The sequence below is a fragment of the Schistocerca nitens genome, chromosome 5 (genome assembly GCF_023898315.1).
Source record: "Schistocerca nitens isolate TAMUIC-IGC-003100 chromosome 5, iqSchNite1.1, whole genome shotgun sequence".
NCBI classification, from domain to species: Eukaryota; Metazoa; Arthropoda; class Insecta; order Orthoptera; family Acrididae; genus Schistocerca; species Schistocerca nitens.
The window spans coordinates 191,380,560-191,405,447 of NC_064618.1; the positions used below are offsets into that span (position 1 = coordinate 191,380,560).

The following is a 24,888-nucleotide window of genomic DNA, read 5'->3' on the forward strand; positions in this document are numbered from 1 at the left end:
TACTATAATCATTGGGTGGAAGTGGCAACAAGACGACTATTCACGTTGGTGTGTAGAATGTATGAGTCTCGCGATACACCATCTCCATTTTGGAAATACATCAACTACACAATTCCGAAGACTGCAAGGGGCGACAAGTGCGAGAATTAATGCACAATTAGTTTAGCTGCTCATGCATCCAAGTTGCTGACAAGAACAACAGACAGAAGAATGGAAAAGAAACTGAGACTCATCAGTCTGACTTGAGGAAAAGTAAAGGCATCAGAGAGGCAGTTCTGACGGTACGGTTGATAATGGACGGAAAACTGAAGAAAAACCAGAATAAGTTTACTGGATTTTTCGACCGGAAAAAAGCGTTCGACAGTAACAACTGGCGCAAGATATTCTAAATACTGACAAAATAGGGGTAAACTTAGGGAAAGACTGGTAATATACAATATGTACTGGAGCCGAAGGGAACAATAAGAGTGGAGGACGAGGAACGAAGTGCTCGGATTTAAACGCGTGTAATACAGGGGTGTAGTCTTTCATCCCCACTGTTCAAACTATACATCTAGGAACCAATAAAGGAAATAAAAGAAAAGTCCATGTGCAGGATTAAAGTCCATGGTGAAAGGATATCAATGATAAGATTCACTGATGACGTTCTGTTATCAGAGAAAGTGAAGAGGAATTACAGTATCTGCCGAATGTCTAATAAATATAGAATATAGATTGAGAGTAAATCGAAGAAAGGCTAAAGTAACGAGAAGAAGATTAAATGAGAATAGCGCGCAACTTAAAATCAGAATTGGTGTAATGAAGTAGATGAAGTTAAGGAATTCCGCTACCTGGGCAGCGAAATCTACTACTACTGCTACTACATGGATACTCTGGAAATCACATTCAAGTGCCTGGCAGAGGGTTCATCGAACCACCTTCACAATTCTCTATTATTCCAATCTCGTATAGTTCGCGGAAAGAATGAACACCTATATCTTTCCGAACGAGCTCTGATTTCCCTTCTTTTATCGTGGTAATCGTTCCTCAATACGTAGGTCGGTGTCAACAAAATATTTTCACATTCGGAGGAGAAAGTTGGTGATTGGAATTTCGTGAGAAGATTCCATAGCAACGAAAACACCTTCCTTTTAATGATTTCTAGCCCAAATCCTGTATCATATCTCTGAGACTCTCTGCCATATTTCGCGGTAATACAACCTTCTTTGAACTCTTTCGATGTACTCCGTCAATCCTATCTGATAAGGATCCCATACCGCGCAGCAGTGTTCTAAAAGAGGACGGACAAGCGTAGTGTAGGAAGTCTACTTAGTAGGTCTATTACATTTTCTAAGTGTCCTGCCAATAAAACGCAGTCTTTGGTTTGTCTTCCCCACAACATTTTCTATGTGTTCCTTCCAATTTAAGTTGTTCGTAATTCTAATACCTAGATATTTAGTTGAATTTACGGCTTTTAGATTGGACTGATTTATCGTGTAACCGAAGTTTAACGAGTTCCTTTTAGCACTCATGAGGATGATCTCAAACTTTTCATTACTTAGGGTCAATTGCCACTTTTCGCACCATTCTCTAAACCGTTTTGCAGTTTGTTTTGATCTTCTGATGACTTTATTAGTCGATAAACGACAGCGTCATCTGCAAACAACCGAAGACGGCTGCTGAGATTGTCTCCAAAACCGTTTATATAGGGCATATAACACTACCTTGGTGAACGCCAGAAATCACTTCTGTTGTACACGATGACTTTCCGTCAATTACTACGGACTGTGACCTCTCTGACGGGAAATCACAAATCGAGTCACGTAACTGAGACGATATTCCATAAGCACGTAATTTCGCTACGGGCCGCTTGTGTGGTACAGTACCAAAAGCCTTACGGAAATCCAGAAATACAGAATCGATCTGATATCCCTTGTCAATAGCACTCAACACTTCATGTGAATAAATGTGCTGTTATTAAGTGATTTAAGTTGCTTCAATACTCCGAGGATATTTACCTCTACTTACTCATGTTGGCACAGGTGGAAACACAAGCGGCCAAAGACACTGCTAGCTAGGGCATAATCACCTATGGTAAACTAACATATGCAAACAGCGACAAACGTCGGTAAGCCCCTGCATATCAGCAACACTGACTGGCAACTACCAGCTGCTATTAGAGCCGACCAACAGGCCACAGCAGGGACACCGACGAGCTCGCCCACAGACGCACAAACAATCTGCCAACATTCCCTCACACTGTGCTTCCGGTATATGACCTATCGGACACAAGATCGATAACAAACTTAACTGTTGCAGGTTGCTGACGCTGACCGAGGACTCTGAACCAGCACCCAGCGCCAGCCGCCGAACAGCACAAACGCACAACGTCAAGGTATCGACATGCATGATACCCACTACTTACAAAGCCTATCCTTGCACAACCTATCGCAGGCAGCAAGACTACCGCTACTGCTCTTGCCACCCGACCTAACTTACGCAGAGGTTTTTTTCCCTTGGCTCTTGCCTTGGCACTTTTTTTCCTCTGCCCTTCAAACCGCTACCCTTCGTCAGATTTCGACCAATCTATCTCCAGATGAGCGCGTATTAATGATTAATCCTAACCAGACGTACGCAAACATCGCAGTACCCACATCCTGCGACACCTCACTTTAGTAAATACTAACCCTTATGCAGAGATGGCAGTAGACCTTTTGTGTTGGCCATCATGCCGGTGTGGGCGTGGAGGGGCTCCACCTCTTTAAAAAAAAAAAAAATGTTGGCAGCTGTTCTCAGGAATATTTACTTCGTCTTCTTTTGTGAAGGCATTTCGGAAGGCTGTGCTTAGTAACTCTGCTTTTGCAGCACTGTCTTTGATGTTACCTTCATTGCTATCGCGGAAAGAAGGCATTGATTGTTTATTGCCGCTAACGTACTTCACATACGACCAGAATCTCTTTCGATTTTCTGCCAGGTTTCGAGACAAAGTTTCGTTGTGGAAACTGTTATAGGCATCTCGCATTGAAGTCCGCGCTAAATTTCGAGCTTCTGTAAAAGATCGCCAATCTTTGGGATTTCGAGTCTGTTTAAATATGGCATGTTTGTTTCGTTGTTTCTGCAACAGTGTTCCAACCCGTTTTGTGTACCATGGAGGACCAGCTCCGCCGTTTGTTAACTTATTTGGTATAAATCACTCAATTGCTGCCGATACTATTTCTTTTAATCCAAGCCACATCTGATCTACACTTATATTATTAATTTGGAATGAGTGGAGATTGTCTCTTAGGAAGGAGTCAAGTTAAATTTTACAATAGGTATTTTTTGAATAGGTATATTTTTCGCTTATTTTTCGAGGATTTGGGGATTACAATATTCAGTCTCGCTACGACAACTCTGTGTTCACTAATTCCTGAATCGGTTTTGTTGCTCGTTATTTACTCAGGATTATTTGTTACGAAGAGGTCAAGTGTGTTTTCACAACCGTTTACTATTCGCGTGGGCTGATGAACTAACTGCTCGAAATAATTATCAGAGAATGCGTTTAGCACAATTTCGGATGATATTATATGCGTACCTCCGAAATTAAACATGTATTTTCACCAACACATCGAGGGTAAATTAAAGTCGCCACCAACTATTATTGTATGAGTCGGGTACGTGTTTTAAATGAAACTCAAGTTTTCTTTGAACCTTTCCGCAACTTTATCATCTGAATTGGGAGGTCGGTAAAAGGGTCCAATTATTATTTTATTCCGGTTGCCAACAATGATGTCTGTCCATACTAAGTCACAGGAAGTATCTACTTCAATTTCGTGACAAGTTAAACTACTTCTAACAGCAACAAACACGCCACCGCCAACCGTGTTTAGCCTATCCTTTTGGAACACCGTTACGTTCTTCGCAAAAATTTCGGCTGTGCTTATATCCAGCTTTAGCCAGCTTTTAGTGCTTATAACGATTGGAACATCACTGCTTTCTATTAGCACTTGGAGCTCTGGTACTTTCCAAACACAGCTACGACAGTTTACAACTGTTATACCAATGGTTCCCGTATCTACGTTCTTCCTGTGTTCAGCTTGTACCCTTTGTGACTGAAGATCTTCTTGTGTTTTCCCGAGACCCTTTAAGCTAAAAAACCGCCCCGTCCAAGACACACAGCTACTTTTACCCGTGTAGCCGCCTCCTGCGTATAGTGTACACCTGACGTATTCAGCGGAACCCGAAACCCAACCACCCTTTGGCGCAAGTCGAGGAATCTGCAGCCTACACGGTCGCAGAACCTTCTGAGCCTCTGATTCAGACCCTCCACTCGGCTCTCTACCAGAGTTCCGCAATCGGTCCTGTCGACTATGCTGCAAATGGTCATCTCTGCCTTCATCTTGCAAGCAAGACTGGCAGCCTTTACCACTTCTGTTAGCCGCTTGAATCCAGAGAGAATCTCTTCTGATCCAAAGTGACACACATCATTGGTACCGACGTGAGCAACCACCTGCAGCTAGCTGCACCCTGTGTTCTTCATGGCATCCAGGAGGACCCTTTCCACATCTGGAATAACTTCACCCGGTATGCACACGGAGTGCACACTGGATTTCTTACCCTTCTTGTCAGCCATGTCGCTAAGGGGCCCCATAACGCGCCTAACGTTGGAGCTCCAAACTAACCCAGCTAGCACTGGCAAAAAGGGCATTCCTGATCAATAAAACTCTACTTCTATCAAACTTAGCCCTTAATTTGAGGAAGAATTTTCTGGGAATGTACGAGCACAACAAAATATAGCAGTTAACATGGAGTACGGGAAAAAGGGAAAAGAAGAGAATAAATGGATGTGAGACGTGGTGTTACAGGGGAATGTTGAAAATTAGGTTGTCTGATAAGCTAAGGAATGAGGAGGATCTCCGGAGAATCGACGAGGAAAGGACTATATGGAAAACACTGACAAAATGAAACGATAGAATGGTAGGACATCTGTTAAGACATCATGGAATAACTTCCATGGTACTAGAGGGAGCTGTAGAGGGCAAAAACTGTAGAGACACAAAGACGCTGGAATACATTCAGCAAATAATTGAGGACTTAGGTTGCACGTGCTTCTCTGAGACGAAGAGGTTGGCACAGAATGGGAATTCGTTGGGACTGCATTAAAAAAAAAAAAAAAAAGGAAAAGAAAAAACCTCGAAAAACCGAAATTTGTATCTTCCCGGTAGTCATCAAATCCTTCTCAACTTAGTGGTCTGAGAAGAAATCTAGTCTCAGCACCTCCCAAGGCTGTTCCCAGCCCTTTCCATACTCACTACCCGATCGTCTTTAGTAACCGTAGCTCTGTCACCATACACCTACAACACCGACCCCGCACGAAGAGAAGTGAAATGTCTTGCATCAACAATGTCTCGTTGCAGGAAAACAGTTCCCCTCGTTACCAGCTACGGATAGCACAAGCAATAGCTTACCACACAGCCAACCCTCCGTAGCAATCTTTACCTCAAACTCTCCAATGGCATATCAGAATATAGCGTAAGTAACTACCTGACAACTATAATAAACAGTATATAGGGGAAATCTACATCGAATCCAGAAGTTGGTTCACCTGAAGACGACCGCTGCAAAGGCGATCGAAACTTCGGAGTTTTATAATGACACATCCTAATACCGGTTTTATTCAAATTGGCACTGTCCGTGGATGCCGACGAACTTACATGCACAAAGTTCATATGTTTTCTCTTGCGGTTTTGGGGCAATACTTTCATAAAATTATTGAAACAGTCTTGATCATAAACCCATTTTTAAAAAATGTTTGTTACTAACATTACTTAACTTGGTTCAAATGTCTCTGAGCACTCTGCGCCTTATCTTCTGAGGCCATCAATCGCCTAGAACTTAAAACTAATTAAATCTAACTAACCTAAGGACACCACACACATCAATGCCCGAGGTAGGATTAGAACCTGCGACCGTAGCGGTCGCTCGGCTCCAGACTGTAGCGCCCAGGACCGCACGCCCACTCCGGCCGGTGTTTACTTAACTGAAAAATCGCTGTTAAATCCCAATAATGTCACCTAAAAGTATAATAATTTGCTGCACTAGTGATTGAAGCGTTCACGCATTACAACTATGGTGCCCGATCGCATTTCTAGCCCATCCATTTATATTTTATTTTGATCCTATTGTACTATGAACGGTGTTTCTTAAAAATTCTTCCTAATGGAGTCCGTTTGCCAAACGATATCCTTTTGATTGTAGGGCTGGTTATTATGGAAATGAACAAGTAAGAGAAGCTATGAAAGTGAAAGATATCAGGAACACATAACGTAAAACACGCCTTAGACTGTACGGGCACCTCAACAGGGGCAAACACGATTTCATGACGAAAACCGTATAAGCGTGCTTGATACTAGTTTTTTAATATAAAAGTAATGTCAGAAACAGAAAAAAAGGAAACGGTTGATGTGTGACTTACAGTGGACAAGAAGTTCCACTGATTTCTCCTGCACACCACGTGCGCCCTTGGCTTGACACTTGAGGGTTTGCCCATTGTCATCCGGTGACGGCGTCAGCAACAGTATTGATACAGTCTCGTTCCCATCTTCAGTTACCTTCGGCAGAAAAGAGGTTTGTAGAAACAAAAACCATCAAATGCAATTTTTTAGGAAATATTTAATACAAACAATCTTTGTCTTACGTTCCTAAATTTGAGCAAAATCATTTTGAGGTTACATTAGCTGGTTCTGCTTAAATTCAAAGAATTAGAAACAAACAAAAGTCGTTGGCCAGTTTGAGAGTTTTGAATGAACATTTTTTTAATTCTTTTTATTGTAGCCTTATGGCAGTACGCACAGCAATCACGAAATACAGTGAGATAATAATCTCACTGTATATGGATTACATTTTCACTTTACTGTTTAAATTAATGTTTCGTTTTGGACCCCCTAACACTCCCTGACATAAAATAATCCCTCTTCAAGCTCTCTGGCAAAATCATCTAAATCAGATTAAAATTACACTGTCATTAAGGCAATAAGTTATGAAGTTGTAAAGTTAATGTCTGTAGGGGAGCACTCAATCGCAACTAAAATTTGTATGTTTAGAAATATTTTAGTTGCTTCTTTAAATTTAGACTTATGAGCATATAGGAGTAACTGTTTACTACAGATTGTAATTACGCAAAACAGTCTAACCGTTATTCGCCTGCGCTCGCTCATCGCCTCCGTCTTTGCACAGGAACATACATCAGCAATTCTGCCGAACGGGAGAAGGAGATACGGGAATCATGCTGACGTGAAATGTAATTGGAAAGGGTAATAATGTTTTTCTGAATCCATTTATAGAAGAAAGGTCGATGTAAATGACACAAAATTCTTATAGCGTGGCGATTTTGACGCTCATAATCACATTCAGATGAGTTTATACAAGAGCTCTGTGCTGTTTTACATAGGCACGGATGTCAATAACTCACGCATGTGATACAGCAGGTGAGGGTATCGATTTATTCAACAAAACACGTGACTGACCTAAACAAGAAAAGAAAATGACTCTGGAAAAGAGAACCTGGTTAATATGTACTATAAATTTTATCGTCAGAAATAGTTTCATTCTGAAAGTAACTAGAGTGTATCATTACATGGAAGTGGTGAGCGGTGCATAGTGAGAGATAATATTAGCTTTTCAACTGTGATTCTACAGAAAAGGAACGAAAGTTTAAATAGGTAGGTCAAGTAATTAATATAGATTTACTGCTTCTAATTGGCAGTAAATGGAATTTATTGAACAACTTGGCTAAATGAAGGTATGGGTTAATAAGATACGTCCTGAAACATCAAGATATAATTAGCTATGTAGTGGGTTGAAGTGTGCGAGAGAAAAGTTCTAGAGAGAGGTCAGTATTTAACATCAGTAAAAGGAATCCCCAAAAAGAATGAAGCAGTAGAAATCAGATATATTATCCCCTTTATTATCCACTTTTGACGACAAGATGTACAATTGTTGATGTTGTTGTTGTTGTGGTCTTCAGTCCCGAGACTGGTTCGATGCAGCTCTCCTTGCTATTCTATCCTGTGCAAGCTTCTTCATCTCCCAGTACCTACTGCAGCCTACATACTTCTGACTCTGCTTAGCGTATTCATCTCTTGGTCTAGACAAGCTGTGTCACAAATCTCTCCTCTCCCCAATTCTATTTACTGCCTCGTCATTAGTCATGTTCTCTACCCACCAAATCTTCAGCAATCTTCTGCAGCACCACATTTCGAAAGCTTCTATTCTCTTCTTGTCCAAACTATTTATAGTCCATATTTGACATTCATACATGTAAGAATGTAGAGGCACATATCACTAGGGGTAAGATAGATACTGCCTACAGGAAAATTAAAGAGACCTTCGGAGAAAAGAGAACCACTTGCATGAATATCAAGAGCTCACATGGAAACCCAATTCTAAGCAAAGAAGGGAAAGCAGAAAAATAGAAGGAGTATATATTGGGTCTATACAAGTGCGATGTTCTTGAGGACAATATTATAGAAATGGAAGAGAATGTAGATGAAGATGAAATAGGAGGTATGATACTACTTGAAGAGTTTGACAGAGCACTGAAAGACCTAAGTCGAAACAAGGCCCCGGGAGTAGACAACATTCCATTACAACTACTGACAGCCTTCGGAGAGCCAGGTCTAAAAAAACTCAACCATCTGGTGAGCAAGATGTATGAGACAGGCGAAATACCCACAGACTTCAAGAAGAATATAATAATTCAAATCCCAAAGAAAGAAGGTGTTGACAGATGTGAAAATTACCGAACTATCAGTTTAATAAGCCACTGCTGCCAAATACTAGCACGAATTCTTTACAGACGAAAGGAAAAACTGGTCGAAGCAAACCGCGCGAAAGATCAGTTTGGATTCCGTAGAAATGTTGGAACACGGGAGGCAATGCTGACCCTGCGACTTATCTTATATAATAGATTAAGGAAAGGCAAACCTACGTTTCTAGCATTTCTAGACTTAGAGAAAGCTTTTGACATTGTTGACTCGAATACTCTCTTTCAAATTCTAAAGGTGGCAGGGGCAAAATACAGGGTGCGAAAGGCTATTTACAATTTGTACAGAAACCTGATGGCTGTTATAAGAGTCGAGGGACATGAAAGGGGAAGCAGTGGTTGGGAAGGGAGTGAGACAGAGTCGTAGCCTCTCCCCGATGTTATTCAATCTGTATATTGAGCAATCAATAAATGGAACAAAAAAAAATTTGGAGTAGGAATTAAAATCCATGGAGCAGAAATAAAAACTTTGAGGTTCGCCGATGACACTGTAATTCTGTTAGAGACAGAAAAGAACTTGGAAGAGCAGCTGAACGGAATGGACATTGTCCTGAAAGGAGGCTATAACATAAACATCAACAAAAGCAAAACGAGAATAATGGAATGTAGTCTAATTAAATCGGGTATTGCTGCAGGAATTAGATTGGGAAATGAGACGCTTAAAGTAGTAAATGAGTATTGCCATTTTGGGAGCAAAATAACTGATGATGGTCGAAGTAGAGAGGATATAAAATGTAGACTGGCAATGGCAAGGTAAGCATTTCTGAAGGAGAGACATTTGTTAAGATCAAGTACAGATTTAAGTGTCAGGAAGTAGTTTCTGAAAGTATTTGTGTGGAGTGTAGCCATGTATGGAAGTGAAACGTGGACGATAAATGGTTTGGACAAGAAGAGAATAGAAGTTTTTTAAACGTGGTGCTACAGAATAATGCTGAAGATTAGATGGGTAGATCATATAACTAACAAGGAGGTATTGAACAGAATTGGAGAGAAGAGAAATTTGTGGCACCACTTGACTAGAAGAAGGGATCGGTTGGTAGGGCATATACTGAGGCATCAAGGGATCACCAATTTAGTATTGGAGGGCAGCGTGGAGGGTAAAAATAGTAGGGGGAGACCAAGATATGAATACACTAAACAAATTCAGAAGGATGTAGGTTGCAGTAGGTACTGGGAGATGAAGAATCTTGCACAGGATAGAGTAGCATGGAGAGCTGCATCAAACCAGTCTCTGGACTGAAGAACACAACAACAACATAGATACACTAGATACAAATACTTTGAGAAAAGACTTCCTGACACTTACATCTATACTCGATCTTAACAAATTTTTGTTCTTCAGAAACGCTTCCCTTGCCATTGCTAGTCTGCGTTTTACATCCTCTCTACTTCGACCATAGTAAGTTATTTTGCTCCCCAAATAGCAAAACTCATTTACTGCTTTAAGTGTCTCATTCCCTAACTTAATTCCTTCAGCATAACCTGATTTAATTCGACTACATTCCATTATATTCGTTTCGCTTTTATTGATGTTCATCTTATAGCCTCCATTCTAAACAATGTCCATTCCGTGCAACTGCTCTTCCAAGTCCTTTGCTGTCGCTGACAGAATTGCAATGTCATCGATGAACCTCAAAGTTTATATTTCTTCTTCATGGATTTTAATTCCTTCTCAAAATTTTTCTTTTTTCCCTTACTGCTTGCTCAATATACAGATTGAATAACATCAGGGATAGGCTACAACCCTGTCTCACTCCCAACGAATCACTGTTTCCCTTTCACGCCCCTCGACACTTATAAAGCCATCTGGTTTCTGTAAATATTGTAAATAGCCTTTCGCTCGCTGTATTTTACCCCTGCCACCTTCAGCATTTGAAAGAGTATTCCAGTCAACATTATCAAAAGCTTTCTCTTAGTCTACAAATGCTAGAAACCTAGATTTGCCCTTCCTTAATCTATCTTCCCAGATAATTCGTAGGGTCAGTATTGCCTCCCGTGTTCCAACATTACCACGGAATCCAAACCGATCTTCCTCGAGGTGAGCTTCAACCAGGTTTTCCATCCGTCTGTAAAGAATTCGCGTTAGTATTATGCAGCTGTGACTTATTAAACTGATAGTTCTGTAATTTTCACATCTATCAACACATACATTCATTAGGATCTTAGTTACTGCATTATTCTTGAAGCGTGAGGGTATTTCACCTGTCTCATATATCTTGCTCACCAAATGGTAGATTTTTGTCAGGGATGGCTCTCCCAAGGCTGTCAGTAGTTCTATCGGAATGTTGTCCACTCCAGGGGCCTTGATTCGACTTAGGTCTTCGAGTGCTCTGTCAAACTCCTCACTCAGTATCATATCTCACATTTTATCATCTACATCTTCTTCCAGTCCCATAATATTGTCCTCATGTACATTGCCCTTGTATATACCCTCTATACACTCCTTCCACCTTTCTGCTTTCCATCCTTTGCTTAGAATTGGGTTTCCATCTGAGCTCTAGATTTTCATACAAGTGGTTCTTTTTTCTCCAAAGGCCTCTTTACTTTTCCTGTAGCCAGTACTTATCTTACCGCTAGTGAGATATGCCCCTAAATCCTTACGTTTGTTCTCTAGCCCTCCCCGCTTAGCCATTTGGCACTTCCTGTTGATCTCATTTTTGAGACGTCTGTATTCCTTTTTGCCTACTTCGTTTACTGCATTTTAATATTTTCTCCTTTCATCAATTAAATTTAATATATCTTCTGTTACCCAAGGATGTCTAATAGCTCTCGTCTTTTTAGCTACTTGATCCTCTGATGCATTAACCCTTTCATCTCTCAAAGGTACCCATTCTTCTTCTACTGTATTTCATTGCCCCTTTCCAGTTAATCGCTTCATAATGCTGTCCCTGAAACTCTCTACAACGTCTGGTTCTGTCAGTTTATCCAGGTCCCATCTCCTTAATTTCCCACCTTTTTGCAGTTTTGTTCAGTTTTAATCTACAGTTCATAACCAATAGATTGTAGTCAGAGTGCACATCTCTCCTGGAAATGTCTTACAGTTTAAAACCGTTCCTAAATCTCTCTCTTACCATTGTATAATCTATCTGAAACCTTCCAGTTTCTCCAGGCATCTTCCATGTATACAACCCTCTTTCTTGATTCTTGAACCAAGCGTTAGCTATGATTAACTTATGCTCTGTGCAAAATTCTACCAGTCGGCTTCCTCTTTCATTTCTTACCCCCATTCGATATTCACTTACTATGTTTCCTTCTCTTCCTTTTGCTACTATCGAATTCCAGTCACCGACGACTATTAAATTGTCTCCCTTCACTATCTGAATAATTTCTTTTACCTCGTCATACATTTCATCAATCTCTTCGTCATCTGCGGAGCTAGTTGCTAGTTGGCATATAAACTTGTACTACTGTGGTAGACGTGGGCTTCGTGTCCATCTTGGCCAAAATAATGCGTTCACTATGCTGTTTGTAGTGGCTTACCCAAACTCCTATTTTTTTATTCGTTATTAGACCTATTCCTGCATTACCCCTATTTGATTTAGTATTTATAACCCTGTATTCACCTGACCAGAAGCCTTGTTCGTCCTGCCACCTAACTTCACTAATTCCCACTGTATCTAACTTTAACCTATCCATTTCCCTTTTCAAGTTTTCTAACCTACCTGCCCGACTAAGTAATCTGACATTCCATGCCCAATCTGTGTCCACACACAATCAAAACGCCAGTTTTCTTTCTCTTGATAACGACGTCCTCTTGGGTAGTCCCCGCCCGGAGATCCGAATGGGGGACTATTTTACCTCTGGAATATTTTACCCAAGAGGACGGGATCATCATTTAACCGTGCAGTAAAGCTGCAAGCCCTTGTGAAAAATTACAGCTGTAGTTTCCCTTGGATTTCAGCCGTTTGTAGTATCAGCACAGCTAGGCCATTTTGGTTAGTGTTACAAGGCCAGATCTACATCTACATCTACATTTATACTCCGCAAGCCACCCAACGGTGTGTTGCGGAGGGCACTTTACGTGCCACTGTCATTACCTCCCTTTCCTGTTCCAGTCGCGTGTGGTTCGCGGGAAGAACGACTGCCGGGAAGCCTCCGTGCGCTCTCGACTCTCTCTAATTTTACGTTCGTGATCTCCTCGGGAGTTATAAGTAGGGGGAAGCATTATATTTGATACCTCATCCAGAAACGCACCCTCTCGAAACCTGGCGAGCAAGCTACACCGCGATGCAGAGCGCCTCTCTTGCAGAGTCTGCCACTTGAGTTTATTAAACATCTCCGTAACGCTATCACGGTTACCAAATAACCCTGTGATGAAATGCGCCGCACTTCTTTGGATCTTCTCTATCTCCTCTGTCAACCCGATCTGGTACGGATCCCACACTGATGAGCAATACTCAAGTATAGGTCGAACGAGTGTTTTGTAAGCCACCTCCTTTGTTGATGGACTACATTTTCTAAGCACTCTCCCAATGAATCTCAACCTGGTACCCGCCTTACCAACAATTAATTTTATATGATCATTCCACTTCAAATCGTTCCGCACGCATACTCCCAGATATTTTACCGAAGTAACTGCTACTAGTGTTTGTTCTGCTATCATATAATCATACAATAAAGGATCCTTCTTTCTATGTATTCGCAATACATTACATTTGTCTATGTTAAGGGACAGTTGCCACTCCCTGCACCAAGTGCCTATCCGCTGCAGATCTTCCTGCATTTCGCTACAATTTTCTAATGCTGCAACTTCTCTGTATACTGCAGCATCATCCGCGAAAAGCCGCATGGAACTTCCGACACTATCTACTAGGTCATTTATATACAGTGGCGGTCAAAATAATAGAGCCACCTGGCAAAGGTTTGGAATAAAGTGCACATTTATTACTAGACATGTTTGAACTATGATGGAAACCATTACAACCGAGTCACATTGTACTATAGTCAGTTATATAGATAACACAACACAAAATAATCAGTAATAATCAATAATATTCAAAAGAATACCAGACCACAGGGTCAAAAAAATAGAGCCAATTGAAACAAATATATTGTACTTGATCTCAGTCTTATGAAACGTACAGGAACAGTCTTTTTTGCATAGGACTGCATTAGTACTTCGTGGGGTAACCCTTATTTTTGAGGATTGCCCTGCACCTCTTACCCATAGAGTCTACTAAACGCCTGCATTCGTCACTACTGATCGCATACCAGGCTCTCTGGATTTCTTCCCACAATTTTTCTGAAGATGTAGCTTTTGAGCGGTCAATTCTCTTGTCTAAGATCTCCCATAAGTTCTCAATGGGTGATGCGTCAGGGGACTGAGGTGGCCACTCTAATACTTCGATATTGTGCTCTTGAACAAACTGCCTTATGATCCTTGCAGTATGCTTTGGATCGTTATCGTGCTGAAATTTCCATTTCAGCGGCATTTCCTCTTCAGCATAAGGCAGCATCACATTTGCCAAGATGTCTTTGTACATTTCTGCGTTCATTATGCCGTTGATACGGTGTATTGGACCAATGCCGTACCACGAAAAACATCCCCATACCATAACACTTCCGCCACCGTATTTCACAGTTTTTAAAGTGTACTTGGGATTAAATTCCTGGTTTGGTGGGCGGCGCACATAGACTTTTCCGTCTGAGGCAAACCTATTAAACTTGGATTCATCGGACCAAAGGATGTTCCTCCACCAAGTATTAGGTTTTTGTTCATTTCTCCGGGCAAAGGCTAACCTTTTCCGAACATTAGCTTGTGAAACATGTGGCTTCTTTCTTGCAATGCGCCCATTCAATTTTGCAGATCTCAGTCGTCTTTGAATCGTTGAGGTTGATGGTTGAACATCATGTTCGTCGCTAAACAAAATGGCTTTCAGTCGTGGTGTTGACAAAAATGGGTCTTTCTTCACTTCCCTAGTGATGAGTCTGTCTACGCGAGGAGTAGTTACACGATGTCGCCCCCTTTTCTCCACCTGCGGCTTTGTTTGTTTTGACCGTCTCATGGCGTTCTGGACTCGTTTTCGCGAAACGTGCAAGACATTGGCTATTTTATTCATGGACATCCCACTTTTGAACATCTGGAACATTACTATACGCTCATCTTCACTGGTATGCTTTGCTCTGCCCATCTAGACGAATGTAAACAAAACCACACGTCAATTTACATACAAAACAACTGCATAAAAATCAATTTAAAGGCACATGTGTAAAGCGGCTCTATTATTTTGACCCATAAGATTCTTACCTTTATGCCTCTTTTCACACGTCTAGCTCAAACGCTTCCTTTCGGACGACTAAAGATAGCAGCAACGTCTTCCCTGATGTTGTCTACAAGGGACTGACAACACGGCACTCGTGGCGATTTCGCGAACTAATAGATATCCTAGTTCTTAATCTCGTCAATAGAGGTGGCTCTATTATTTCGACCGCCACTGTATATTGTGAAAAGCAATGGTCCCATAACACTCCCCTGCGGCACGCCAGAGGTTACTTTAACGTCTGTAGACGTCTCTCCATTGATAACAACATGCTGTGTTCTGTTTGCTAAAAACTCTTCAATCCAGCCACACAGCTGGTCTGATATTCCGTAGGCTCTTACTTTATCAGGCGACAGTGCGGAACTGTATCGAACGCCTTCCGGAAGTCAAGAAAAATAGCATCTACCTGGGAGCCTGTATCTAATATTTTCTGGGTCTCATGAATAAATAACGCGAGTTGGGTCTCACACGATCGCTGTTTCCGGAATCCATGTTGATTCCTACATAGTAGATTCTGGGTTTCCAAAAACGACATGATACTCGAGCAAAAAACATGTTCTAAAATTCTACAACAGATCGACGTCAGAGATATAGGTCTATAGTTTTGCGCATCTGCTCGACGACCCTTCTTGAAGACTGGGACTACCTGTGCTCTTTTCCAATCATTTGGAACCCTCCGTTCCTCTAGAGACTTGCGGTACACGGCTGTTAGAAGGGGGGCAAGTTCTTTCGCGTACTCTGTGTAGAATCGAATTGGTATCCCGTCAGGTCCAGTGGACTTTCCTCTGTTGAGTGATTCCAGTTGCTTTTCTATTCCTTGGACACTTATTTCGATGTCAGCCATTTTTTCGTTTGTGCGAGGATTTAGAGAAGGAACTGCAGTGCGGTCTTCCTCTGTGAAACAGCTTTGGAAAAAGGTGTTTAGTATTTCAGCTTTACGCGTGTCATCCTCTGTTTCAATGCCATCATTATCCCGGTGTGTCTGGATATGCTGTTTCGAGCCACTTACTGATTTAACGTAAGACCAGAACTTCCTAGGATTTTCTGTCAAGTCGGTACATAGAATTTTACTTTCGAATTCACTGAACGCTTCTCGCATAGCCCTCCTTACGCTAACTTTGACATCGCTTAGCTTCTGTTTGTCTGAGAGGGTTTGGCTGCGTTTAAACTTGGAGTGAAGCTCTCTTTGCTTGCGCAGTAGTTTCCTAACTTTGTTGTTGAACCACGGTGGGTTTTTCCCGTCCCTCACAGTTTTACTCGGCACGTGCCTGTCTAAAACGCATTCTACGATTGCCTTGAACTTTTTCCATAAACATTCAACATTGTCAGTGTCGGAACAGAAATTTTCGTTTTGATCTGTTAGGTAGTCTGAAATCTGCCTTCTATTACTCTTGCTAAACAGATAAACCTTCCTCCCTTTTTTAATATTCCTATTAACTTCCATATTTAGGGATGCTGCAACGGCCTTATGATCACCCCATATCGGCCCCAGATCGGCCCATCGTCCAGACTGTTGCCCGTGCAACTACTGAAAAGGCTGCTGCCCCTCTACAGGAACCACACGTTTGTTTGGCCTCTCAACAGATACCTCTCCGTTGTGGTTTCACCTGCGGTACGGCTATCTGTATCCCCTGAGGTAGGCGGGTCGCCCCACCAACGGCAAGGTCCGTGGTTCATGGGGGGTTGCTGTACTATTATAAATATTAGTGTAAAAAGAACATTCATAGTAATTCAGAATTAGTGTAAAGGTATTTACTGAGCGGAGGTAAGAACTTGTTGCAGACGCTCCAGGAGATATCTATTCCTTGCCTTTGCTCTAGGGTTAAATCTCGATATATGCATATCAGATTGGTTTTGTTTTGGATTAACATAAGTTTGAATCGAGTTCTATTGAAAAGATATTTATTTCTGCACTGATCCGTACATAAAAATGTGGGAAAACATTTAAGAATGGAGCAAATGAAGAATTACATCAATGTTGCCTAGCTATCATTCGGATTCATGAACTGAATGGTCAATATGTTGTCCATTGCTTGTAAATACACATTCCAGTTCTACGCTCTGCTCGTCTCTTTTATTCGTGATAAAGGCTCCAGATCGACAGCACACCCGAGTGATAGAGAGACGCCAGGTCGGCGGACAAGCCTACAACACGTGGTGAACTGTGTTTCTCCACGCCGCTACGAGGACCGCCACTGCCATATCTGGACACACATTGCACTGTGTGTAGTTCGCTTGGCGAATTTATGTGCTTCTACGTCAAGAACATGGTGAAAAGGAACATTAATTATATTTCGAGATTGGAAATTGGATTATTTACAATAAGATTGGTGTAAGTAGGATATTTTACAAAGATTAATAGACTTTCACAGGGTATGACGGCATGAAAAGCTACATCCAGGACGTCTTCTAGCTGAAAACCACAACAAGAAGAAAATACAGTACAAAAATCCCGAATGAACTACATTTTCTTGTGCTCTCTGTGAATAGGAGATGATTCTACGAACCAAGAAACTGCTAATCAAAAATTATCGTGTACATAGTCACTTGGTCACTTATTAGTGGCATGACGCCCTGTTAAAAAAAAGGAAAAAAAAAAGGAAAGTTCACTGCTTAGGAAGAAGTAATATTTGTGTTTACCTGGCGTAAAACATCAACACCTGGTGCAAAGTAGTTACAGCGTTTATCGCTCAAGCAACCAGTTTCTGGTTACACCGTTTTATTTGAACGTCAGTTAAACTTTACTATTTAAACCGCTCAATATAACGGCTACTGAAATAACCGATTTTCAGTTTTTTATTCCTGTTACTTCCTGTAATAAACGTAGAAATCGAACAAAGTCTGAAAAATTTTGACTCTCTCATTTAAAGATACATAGAATCAAAATATTTAATTAAACAGGGTAATAAAAGAAAACCTGGTCCGTCCACCGCTGCTTTTCTTGAAAAGTGATAAGTGATTGAATACTAAAAAAAAAAATCGCCAGTATTCTCTACGAACTAAAATTTTTTAAAACTCTGTTCAAAAACATGTTGTAATCATGGATCATACCATGATTTAGGCATTACGAATAGTCAGTGCTAAAGGGTGAAAACGTTTAAAAACGCTTTTTTTGTATTAATTTGTCACCTTTCAGGGGCTACAGGCAGAGAAAAGCATGTTACGTAGACACAGGCAGAAAATCAGCTACGTTATATTCTTATTGTATGCTGTAAATGAACTGTTATTAAATTTTTAATCTATAACTGTTACCGTAATTTCCTCCATCTTTTGTTATTTCATAGTAGAGGCATACAAATTTCTAATCTTTTAAAGTAAATGAAGCATTGTACTTCATTGGTGTGTCACTTCGGAAAAATGTACTCGCGTAACTTAAGCCAGGCCATATCGTAAAACGCACATTATAGCCTCAGCAATGCCATGTGTTTGTTGCTCATTACTGTCGGCAGTGTTATTAAAATAGCACTGATTGTTTTTCCGATTTTCTGTAATAAAGCAATATTTTAAACCAATGCAAGTTTCGGGAATAAAAGTTATTCCTTTTTTAAAAAAGGTTTATTTAAAAACGAAAAATTTTATCACTGCCGCTATGGCTAACGAATATTTCAGTTTTGTTACTTGGTCATTAGTAAAAAATGAAACCATTTGCTACAATCACGAATAAAAAATAGCGAAAAGTACTCAGCACTACTATACTGGTATCGTTCTTAAGTGATCGGTTTTTCCCATCCATAGTGCAAACGCATACATATTGTAATGGCCTCGTTAAGTATGTTGTCCATTTCTAGGGAAAGCTTTAATTCAAAGTAAAAGTGAGGAAAAATAATAGTCCCAAATTGTTTCTGAGTACTAGGAGACGTCCAGAATTCGGGGAAAAAATCTTTTATTGCATTTTTGGATGAAAATCGCAATTCATTTCTGATTCGTATAAAGTAAAAGTTACGTACAAGCATAGCTCTTCGTAACGGGAGTGAAAATAGTAAAAAAGTATTGAACCTTTTAGACTCTTACAAACCCCCAAGAAGTACGAAGGGAGACATATTATTTACCAACAGTACCTCTATGAACCAAGTGAGATTAGTAAACACGACATAGCCCCGCTATAATTGTAGGATCAGTGAAAGATCGAGCTGTAGCTTGCACCTGGTTACCGGTTATGTCGAAGATGGAGCGAGGGAAGTGAATGGAATTTGAGAGTAGATGAAGTATCGATGACAGAGCTCATAGATAATATAGCACTCACGGGGAAATGTGAAGAAACCCCTGCACAGTTCAATCGATAGGGGTGCCTATTTAGTAAAGAGGTCAGCTTCAGGAAAATGTAATTGTGCTTAAGAGCATCAGAAGGTGAAACACGGACACGCTTCAAAATTTTTTGTGAAAGCATTGTAGCTGTACTGGTTGAATTTAATGATGCAAGTAAAACCTAAAAAAGAAAAAAATGTGCCAAAAAAATAAGCTAATCGGTATCAGACTCATAGAATTGAGAAAGACATCCTGAGTCGAGTAGCAAACGTCTACAGCTCTGGACGGTACGGCAGCGAAATAGGGTTGTTAAACTGAAAATAGAGATTGTCGGAGCATTAAAATGTGGCCCAACAGACGTAAGCTTCATTTATTTATTGTGTTGAAGCCCTTGTTGTATCCGTTAGGACAATCCGGGAAAATTTTGCGTTATGGGTCTATTGCAGCAGACGACCGATGCGAGTGCCTTTGGTAGCACCACGACATCGCGTGCAGCTCCTGTCCTGGCCTCGTGACCATATCGGTTGGACCATACACGACTATTAATCCGTGGACTGGTCAGATGAATCCCGATTTCAGTTGGTAAGAGCTGATGGTAGGGTTCGAGTGTGTAGCAGACCTCCCCACGAAGCCAAAAGTTCTCAAAAAGGCACTGTACTAGCTCCGTAATGGTCTGGGCTGTGCTTACACGGAATGGTCCTCTGGTCCAACTGAACCGATCATTGACTGGAAACGGCTATGTTCGGCTGTTCGAGATCAATTTGTGGACTGGAGAGGGCGCTGATGGCAGAGGCCATGTGTCACATTTCAGTGGTGTCAGTTCGGTCTATCAGTAGATCGGGTATTACCAGGCATGGCCTGCACCGCGATAAGTATGGGAAGGGGAGGCTGGCAAAGCTTATAGCTGACAGTGTAGTGGGTGGTGGTGGGATTACTCATGGAAAAACTCCTGTAGCAGTTGGTGTTAGACGTGGACTTTCTTTAGATTGAAGTCTGCTGATAGATATACCTGCTTAAAGGAAGTCCCTCTAACTAAGGGCTCACCTTCAGAGGACGTCATGTTTCCAAGTAGTGAAGGAATTAGCTTATTTCATCAAAATATAAGAGGTATTAGAGATGAAGTTAGTGAACTGCTTATAGATGTTGACTCTGAAATTATTGGTATATCGGAGCACCACTTAAATAATTTGACAATTCAGAGGCTTCCTTAACCAGGATACATATTAGCTGGCTGTTTTTCAGAGTTCCTTGTGGGGTGGGGTGTAGCTATCTACTTAAAAAAATGGTATTCCATTTGAGTCCATAGACGCATCATGGCACTGCACAGAGCGGATATTTGAATGTTGTGCAGGGGCAGTTGAATTAGGGTGAAACTAAACTTCTAATTGCTGTTGGTTATAGGTCCTCTTACTTTGACTTCATAGCATATCTGATCAAGCTAGAGAGGATTCTTGATTCACTTTGTAGGAAGTACCAGAAATTAGTTATAAGTGGTGACTTCAATATAAATTTTGTATGTGATGGAGCAAGAAAAGGGATGTTGGTAGACCATATAAATTCATATGATGTGATGCAGACAGTGTTTTTTCCAACTAGGGTGCAGGGGAACCGTAGCACAGCCAGAGACAATATTTTATTCATTCTTAATTGCTAGATGGGCATTCTGTTAGTAAAAGGGTGAATGGCCTTTCAGAACATGCGGCACAAGTTTTAACACTAAAATGCTTTTGTAGTCAAACAAATGTCACATATAATTACAAACTATGTGGGATAATTAATCCCACAGCAAAAGAGACTTTTTTAAACCTTACAAAGGAACAAGAGTGGCAGGATTTTTATAGTTTCGATAACATAGATGATTAATATAATGCTTTCATTAACATGTTTCTCATGCTCTTTGCGAGTTGATTTGCATTAGAACGTTCGAAACGGGGTACTACCATTTGTTGGCAGCCTGGGTGGCTGACTAGTGGGATAAGGATATCTTGTAGAACAAAGTAGGAATTATATGAAAATGTTAGAAGTAGTCACAATCAAGCTACAGCAGCCCATGACAAACCGTACTGTAAGGTGCTTAAAAATGTTATTAGGAAGACAAAGAGTACGTGGTATGCAAATAAAACAGCTAATTCACAGGATAAAATTAAACACATATGGTCAGTTGAGAAGGAAGTGTCTGATCAGCAGCACTAAGAGGACGATATAAAGTCAGTTCACGGTAAAAATATTTCTGTTACTAATATATCAGATATATGTACAGTATTTAACAATTATTTTCTGGCCGGCCGCGGTGGTCGTGCGGTTCTAGGCGCTCCAGTCCGGAGCCGCGCTGCTGCTACGGTCGCAGGTTCGAATCCTGCCTCGGGCATGGATGTGTGTAACGTCCTTAGGTTAGTTAGGTTTAAGTAGTTCTAAGTTCTATGGGACTGATGACCACAGCAGTTGAGTCCCATAGTGCTCAGAGCCATTTGAACCATTTGAATTATTTTCTGAGCGTTGCTGGTGAATTAAATAAAAATATAGTTCCTATAGGGAATCGTACAACTTTCTTGGCAAATGCCTTTTCAAGATTGATGTCCGAAATACTCCTCTGTGATACAGACAAGGGGGAGATTAGGTCAGTAATTGAATCACTGAAGACTAAGGACTCTCATGGATATGATGGAGAGCCCAGCAGAATATTAAGGTACTGTGCTGCACATGTTAGTCCCGTACTTAGCCATATTTGTAATTTTTCCTTTAGGAATGGTCAGTTTCCTGAACGATTAAACTACTCAGTAGTAGCACCGCTTTATCAAAAGGGAGAAAAGGAAAATGTAGACAATTTTAGACCTGTTTCTGTGCTATCAGTGTTTGCTAAACTTATTGAAAAGAAAGTGTATATAAGGTTAATTGATCATTTTGTATCACACGATTTGCTGTCAAATGTACAGTTCGGCTTTAGAAGTCGTTTAACGACTGAAAATGCTATTTTCTGTTTCCTCTGTGAGGTACTGGATGGGTTAAACAAAAGGTTTCAAACGCATGGCATATATTTTGATTTAAATAAGGCTTTTGATTGTGTTGATCACAAAATATTGCTCCAGAAGCTGGATCATTACGGAATATGGGGAGTAACTCACAAGGTCATTATTCACAATGTTGAGAATTGCTGTGATGTCGGGCCTGAGTGGGGTACAGTCAAGTGAGGAGTGCCCCAGGGATCAGTGTTAAGGCCACTCTTGTTCCTTATTTATATAAATGATATACCCTCTAGTATTACAGGTAACTCTCACGTTTGCTAATTACTCTAGATTGGTAGTAAAGGATAATGTGTGCAACAATGGCATAGTTGCAAATAGTGTAGTTCATGACCTAAGGCCAGTGTGGCCATGCAGTTCTAGGCGCTTCAGCCTCGAACCGCGTGACCGCTACGGTCGCAGGTTCGAATCCTGCCCCGGGCATGGATGTGTGTGATGTCCTTAGGTTAGTTAGGTTTAAGTAGTTCTAAGTTATAGGGGGCTGATGACCACAGATGTTAAGTCCCATACGGCTCAGAGCCATTTGAAATCATGACTTAAGTTAATGGCTTGTAGAAAATAAACTAACGCTAAATCACAGCAAGACTAAGTTTTTACAGTTTCTGACTGACAGTTCAACAAAACCTGACGTTCCAATTTCACAGAATGGGCATGTGATTATTGAAATTGAACAGTTCGAATTTCTAGGTGCTCAGATAGATAGTAAACTGTCATGGAAAGCCCACATTCAGGATCTTGTTGAAAGACTTAGTGCTGCCATTTTTTACTATTCGAATGGTATCTGAAGTGAGTGACAGGAAAATTTTTCTGCTTTGCTTATTTTCATTCGCTTATGTCGTATGGTACTACATTTTGGGGTAACTCTTCCCATTCTAAAAGGATATTTTTTATTCAGAAATTGGCTGTTCGGGCATTAAGTGGTGTAAGTTCACGAACCTATTGTCGATCCCTGTCCACGAGTCTGGGTATTTTGACGTTGGCCTCCCAATATATATATATTCCTTACTGTCATTTGTTGTTAAAAATATTAGCCTATTCCCAAGAATAAGCAGCTTTCAATCAGTTAATACCCGGCAGAAATCAGACTTGCTTAACTCTGGTGCAGAAAGGTGTGCAGTATACTGCTGCATCCATTTTCAATAAGCTACCGCTCGAATTCAAATTTTAGCAGTAATCGACGCCCTTTCAAATCGAAACTGAAGAGTTTCCTCATGAGTCACTAATATTCTGTCGAAGAGTTTCTTGAAAAATTAAGCTCATCTTGTTGCATTGTTGATTGCTTTTATTTATGGATTGACATTTTTCGGCTTCATAAACATTTCATTTTTATCTGTTATTACTTGTAAGTTGTAATTACGTGTACTGACATGTTCCATGGCCTTGCTCCTCAATTTGGTCCTACGGAACTCGACGTGTAAATAAATAAAAAAAATACGAAGGAGTTGATATGGATGACAGATTACCACGTCACCGGGCAAAATTGCTCGTGGTACGTTTAAGAACGATCTGGCCAATCCGGACGAATTATTCAGCGACCCAGAGTACCTAACATGAATCCAGTCGACCATATATGCGACATAATCTAAAGTTTAGTTCGTGCACAATATTGGATGACTGTAGAGGCAGCGTATATCACTATTCCTACAGTGGATTTTCAAGGACTTGTTAAGTGCGGGCAAAAGTAGGTCCGACACGATATTTAGAAATATCCCAATGACTTTCGTCACGTCAGTGTATACGTCAAGGAAAAACCCATCGACTGGTTGAGGACTGACACCCGAAGTTTCAGTCTTGTTGTATGGCACCCAATAAACCACCGAGGCAGTCTTCGATATCTGACGTGGTAGAAATTGTAACGGGCAGTGGATCTCGCACACCAACAGGATGACGTCGCTTGTAGTGGTAGAAATTAGTGTATGATAATAAACTGTTACTAGCTGCAGCTCCAAAACGTTACTTGTGTTAGATGTGACTTCTCAGATACTTAGTGACAGTGTAAGTAGGCTGTTTGGGTTTTTTTATTGGTAACGCCACCTCTGTATGAAAATCACTGGCTGTGCTGTGTGCAGTCTGTGGCTGCTTTGCATTGTTGTAATACTCGCCATTGTAGTGTTAGGCAGCTGGCTGTGAACAGCACGTAGCGTTGCGCAGTTGGAGGTGAGCCGCCAGCAGTGGTGGATGTGGGGAGAGAGATGGCGGAGTTTTGTAATTTTCATGAACTGCTCTATATATATATATATATATATATATATATATATATATATATATGATGATATCAAGGTAAATACATTCTTTGTTCTCTATTAATATCTTTCATTTGCTAACTATCCCTATCAGTAGTTAGTGCCTTCCATAGTTTGAATCTTTTATTTAGCTGGCAGTAGTGGCGCTTGCTCTATTGCAGTAGTGGGAGTAACCAAGATTTTTGTGAGGTAAGTGATTTGTGAAAAGTACAGGTTAATGTTAGTCAGGGCCATTCTCTTGTAGAGATTATTGAAAGTCAGATTGCGTTGCGCTAAAAATATTGTGTATCAGGTTAAGCACAGTCCAGTAAAATTGATAAAAGGGGACGTTTCATATG

General features: G+C 40.8%; 1 protein-coding gene across 2 annotated transcripts in view; it reads right to left on the bottom strand.

Annotated features, from left to right (window-relative positions):
* The window catches only part of LOC126259461 (B-cell receptor CD22-like), a 158,845-nt gene that overhangs the window by 106,254 nt on the left and 27,703 nt on the right, over positions 1–24,888 (bottom strand). For both annotated transcript variants that reach the window (XM_049956288.1, XM_049956287.1), the window contains exon 4: positions 6,434–6,569. In XM_049956288.1, coding sequence (XP_049812245.1) covers positions 6,434–6,569 — 136 coding nt within the window. The remainder of the gene's footprint in view (positions 1–6,433; positions 6,570–24,888) is intronic.